This window comes from Prinia subflava, chromosome 12 (assembly GCF_021018805.1).
Source record: "Prinia subflava isolate CZ2003 ecotype Zambia chromosome 12, Cam_Psub_1.2, whole genome shotgun sequence".
NCBI classification, from domain to species: domain Eukaryota; kingdom Metazoa; phylum Chordata; class Aves; order Passeriformes; family Cisticolidae; genus Prinia; species Prinia subflava.
This window is the reverse complement of record NC_086258.1, coordinates 9,593,047-9,597,395: the sequence shown is the minus strand read 5'-3', so window position 1 is coordinate 9,597,395 and position 4,349 is coordinate 9,593,047. Positions and strand designations below refer to the sequence as shown.

Genomic DNA, 4,349 nt, shown 5'->3' with positions numbered 1-4,349 from the left:
CATAACCCCGCCCCTACCGGCACAACCCCGCCCCTACCCGGCATGGCCCCGCCCCTGCCCGCCTGGCCCCGCCCCTGCCCGCCAGGCCCCGCCCCTGCGGCGGCGCGTGCGCGGGGCGGGGCGAGCGCTGAGGGCGCTCAAGGAGAGCCGCCATGCCCGGGGTGCTGCGGGTGCCCCCGCTCGAGGAGCTCGATGTTCCGGAGGTGAGTGCTTGAGGGCCGACGGTGCCTTTCTCACCCTGCCCTGCCTTCCCCTCCCGCCCGCCCTCACGGCCGCTGTGCCCCGCTGCAGGTGGCGGTGAGCTCGGCCGTGCTGAAGGCCGCGGCGCACCACTACGGCTCGCAGTGCGACCGGCCCAACAAGGAGTTCATGCTGTGCCGCTGGGAGGAGAAGGACCCGCGCAAGTGCCTGAGGGAGGGCCGGCAGGTGAATCAGTGCGCCCTGGACTTCTTCAGGTGAGCGCCCAGCGGCCGGGAGACGCCGCCGCAGCCCCACGGGCCCGGAGGTGACGGTGCTGCGGGGCCCGGCCGGAGGTGTCATTCGAGCGCTGGCGGTCACTCGTTCCAGCGGAGCAGCTCTGCTGTGGAGAGCTGCGGCTCCTCAGCCTGGGGAAGAGAAGGCTCCGGGGTGACCTTAGTGCAACTTTCAGTACCAGCAGGGGCTGCAGCAGGCCTGGAGAGGGACTTGTGACAAGGATATGGTGTGACAGAACAAGGCAGGTTGTTCTGTCACGTCTGACAGAGAGCAGGTTTAGATTAGGTATTAGCCCTGTGAGGGTGGTGAGGCCCTGGCACAGGGTGCCCAGAGAAGCTGTGGCTGCTCCATCCCTGGAAGTGTCCAAGGCCAGGCTGGATGGGGCTTGGAGCAGCCTGGGATAGAGGAAGATGGGCCCTGCCCATGGCAGGGGTTGGAATGAGATGAACTTTAAGGTTCCTGCCAACCCAAGCTATTCTGTACTTCCATTATTCTAATTAAAAATACTGCCGCCATCACCGCCTTCAAAACTTTTATACTTGCTTCTGAAACTTTAACTCCTAGGGATAGAGACCATGTGCTTTGTCTTGCTAATTTATTAATGAATTTATCCTGTCACTTGAAGCTGTTTTGCCTTTGTTCCAGAGCAAGCAGCCTGGGTTTTTGTTGGGAATTCAGGGCAGTGGTGTGAGGCTGCTGCACGTTGCAGCTGTGTGATGAACTCCAGGAAACCAACCTGAGCATTGCATTGTTTGTCCTCCCTGTCTCACAGGTGAACTGCTGAGAAAGCTTGAGCAGGTGCACCACCTGTCTCTCCTGGCAAACATGTAGATCCAAGGCATGTACCAGTAGTGTTTGTAAAGGATTAATTTAATTATCTCAAGGCATGTCCACCTCCAGTGCAGCAGCTGAAACCTCTGTTCTAAGCATGGCTTTTTGAGCTTTAGACACAAAATTATTTGGAGGGATTAGAGCACCATATAACGTAACTAAATTATTTGGTGAAACACAAGCATCCTGTGGAGGAGCTGTGAACATCTACCCAGCAAAAATCTCCTCCACGTATCAGTTAAGTTACTGCTGTCATTAATTGTAGCTGCGGCAATGGAAGTTTCACAGGTATTTGTACCAGATACTGACTTGGCTGAAGGTTTAGATGTTCCTGAGAGCTTCAAACCCCAGTTTATCCCGAGCTGAGGTTGGTGTGAGTGAGGGAGAGGAGGGTTGCTGAGGGTTCTGTGCCTGTGGTGTCCCCAGGAGCATCCGGACGCACTGCGCCGAGCCCTTCACCGCGTACTGGACGTGCATCGACCACACCAACCAGCACGAGCTGCGCCGCTGCCGCAAGCAGCAGGCGGCCTTCGACTCCTGCGTGCTGGACAAGCTGGGCTGGGTGAGGCCTGACCTGGGAGACCTCTCCAAGGTAAATTCTTACCCTTTGGGGCAGACAGGCACGTCCTGCTCTCCCTGCTTTATGCATGCTTTGTCCAGACCAGGTCTGTCTCCGGCATCTCTTGGGCTGATGGGATTCGTGAACTCGGCACTGGAAGTTTGTGGGATAGTGGAAGTCAAGGCTGGCAGCATTTTCCGGGGTTGCTTTTCCAGAGGATTTGTGCTTTTCCTCCACAATGAAATTCTTGCTTTTTGCTTTTCCTGGTCTAGAGGCTATTCCTTTAGGAATGAAGTTCATGCTCACGTGGAGCTACTCTGTTGTGATGAAACACTCCTCCCTTCCCTTCTCTTACACGTATTGAGGAGCTCTCATCAGCTGAACAATGTGTCCTTACTATTGTTTGGTTCTTCTTGGTAGTTCTCCCTTGACTCAGCCTGGCTATTAAATGCTGTGAGAAGTTGTATCACTTCTTTGCATTTCTTTCCAGGTTACCAAGGTGAAGACAGACCGTCCTCTGCCTGAGAATGCCTATCACTCTAGACCCAGACCAGAGCCAAACCCACCCACTGAAGGGGAGCTGAAGCCCTCTCCCTTTGGCAGCAGGCTCTTTTTCTGGTCCTGGTGAAGTGGGCAGGCTGTGCTGTGACTCAAGTGCACAGATGTGGCACTTGCACATGTAAATTGTGTGGTGTGTGCTGGGTGTTACCAATAATTAAAAAGCCCTGAACCATTACATGGCTGAGCAGACTTCTTTAAACTCATAACAACCAGAACAATGCATTTCCCTGTTTTGCTCAGAGCTCTGTGCAGTCACACAGCCCTTGGGACCCTCTGGGCACCAGTAACGTCAGCTGGTTGGTCATGATTACCAGGATTGTCTGTGATGTGTGCAGACGTAGTTCCAGTCTTTGACTGCTGTCCCATCAGTCACAAACTGGCGTGAGACTTGATTTACTTGCTGAGAACACTGCCTCATGTATCAAGGAAACTCTGGGAACAAACAAGTCATTAATGTCTTCCCTTAGTCTTGCAACTGATAATTGTGCATTCTTGCCAAGGGACTCCTGTAGAGGTTTAACCTCAAATCTGTCTTGGAGCAAGGGGTTAGTGGAATCTGGCATTTGCTAGCTGTTTCTGCCATAAAGATCCCTGTTGTTCTTCCCAGCTGCTCAACACTAGTTAGGGACTTCCACTTTTTGAACTGTTCTATTGGGGGAACACAAGCTACTTTATCAGAAAAATCATATTAAGTTTCCAACACCTTTCAGGAAAAACTTTCTCCTAAAGGATCTTGTGTCCCATTATGCAGTGTAGGAAAGGAGCTTGTATTCTGTCTCAAGGCTCTGGCTTACAGAGTTTGGGGCAAATCCTTCCCAATTTTTCACTGATGTTCTTTTTGATGGAGGAGTTAGCTTTTTAAAATTTCTTTTCTACAATATCTGAAAGTCATGTTCTTCATAGGAGTTGGATCTAGTCTTTCATTCACCTCCACCCAATAGCAAAAACCTTTTTTAAAAGGTCAGAAAAAAATCCAATGAACTTGTTTTTCCAAACCAATATGCAGTTTAACTTGCTCTGGGTGAGACTGGCTCACCTGAACCATGGTAAAGAGTGGAGCTGTGCTCTGCTCCTTGAGTAGCCTGCTGGTAGTAGGATCTGAAGATTTACCATCTCCTTGTTTGAGGTGGGATTAAACTGTAATGGTTGTATAGCTGCAGCATATGTTTCTGATCCATGGAGCTAGAGGGAAAATTGTATAACATTTATCTAAAAATAGCTTGTGCACTGTGTGGCTTCTGGATTCTTGCTACTTTCTGCTGGGGTGCATTGAGTGAAACTCAAAGCAGGTGCTGTGTTTGCATTTTAATGTACATACCAGGCTGTCTTAGCAGCTCCTTGCCTAAATCTGTGAGCTGGTGCTGCACCTTTGCAGTTTCTCCTTGCCGATCACTGCCACCATCTCAGAGCAGCACATCTTCCTGAAGGAAGATAATCCTCTGCAGAGACTGAAGTTAGGACAGACTTGGGTCTGGTTAAACTCAGCTGAGTGAGTGAAGTGAGGCTTGGCCAAGAAGAGGATAAATTGTCTGGGATGTTAACACATATCACATCAGATCTTTGCTGACCCACTCCAACAGTTAATCAGGAGTTTTTAGATCTTACCATGTTCTGTTATTAACTTACTATTGTCAGCATCTTGTATGAACCATTGCACTGCTGAACATCTGCCTTGGAATGAACAGGCATGGGCATTCCAGTAGTCAGCCCCTAATCACAATTAAAGAGGATTTTTTCCCGTTAGATTGCTTCTGAAAAGAAAGACGTTCATAAGTTGGGTGCAGGTTTTTTTTCAACAGCCTGATAGGAGCCCCACCCTTAAGCTGGCTAGTACTCTAAGCAAAAAAAAGAGGAAAAAAAAAAAAAGAGTTTATGCTGAAGCCTCAGAGGTTTAAGATCGTTTGTCTGTTTCTTGACAGTGGAA

General features: G+C 50.3%; 1 protein-coding gene across 1 annotated transcript; it reads left to right on the top strand.

Annotated features, from left to right (window-relative positions):
* The first annotated feature begins 69 nt into the window (after positions 1-69).
* On the top strand, positions 70-2,600 carry NDUFA8 (NADH:ubiquinone oxidoreductase subunit A8). Its single transcript, XM_063409672.1, has 4 exons — positions 70-203; positions 292-455; positions 1,732-1,897; positions 2,355-2,600. Exons 1-4 carry the CDS (start codon positions 153-155, stop codon positions 2,490-2,492), a joined length of 519 nt encoding a protein of 172 aa, XP_063265742.1. The 5' UTR covers positions 70-152; the 3' UTR covers positions 2,493-2,600.
* Positions 2,601-4,349: the final 1,749 nt, after the last annotated feature.

Coding starts and splice junctions, on each gene's coding strand:
- NDUFA8 (XM_063409672.1), top strand. CDS start 153: ATGCCCGGGGTGCTGCGGGTGCCCCCGCTCGAGGAGCTCGATGTTCCG. Junction 204..291: donor AGGAGCTCGATGTTCCGGAG/GTGAGTGCTTGA, acceptor GCCCCGCTGCAG/GTGGCGGTGAGCTCGGCCGT. Junction 456..1,731: donor TGCGCCCTGGACTTCTTCAG/GTGAGCGCCCAG, acceptor TGGTGTCCCCAG/GAGCATCCGGACGCACTGCG.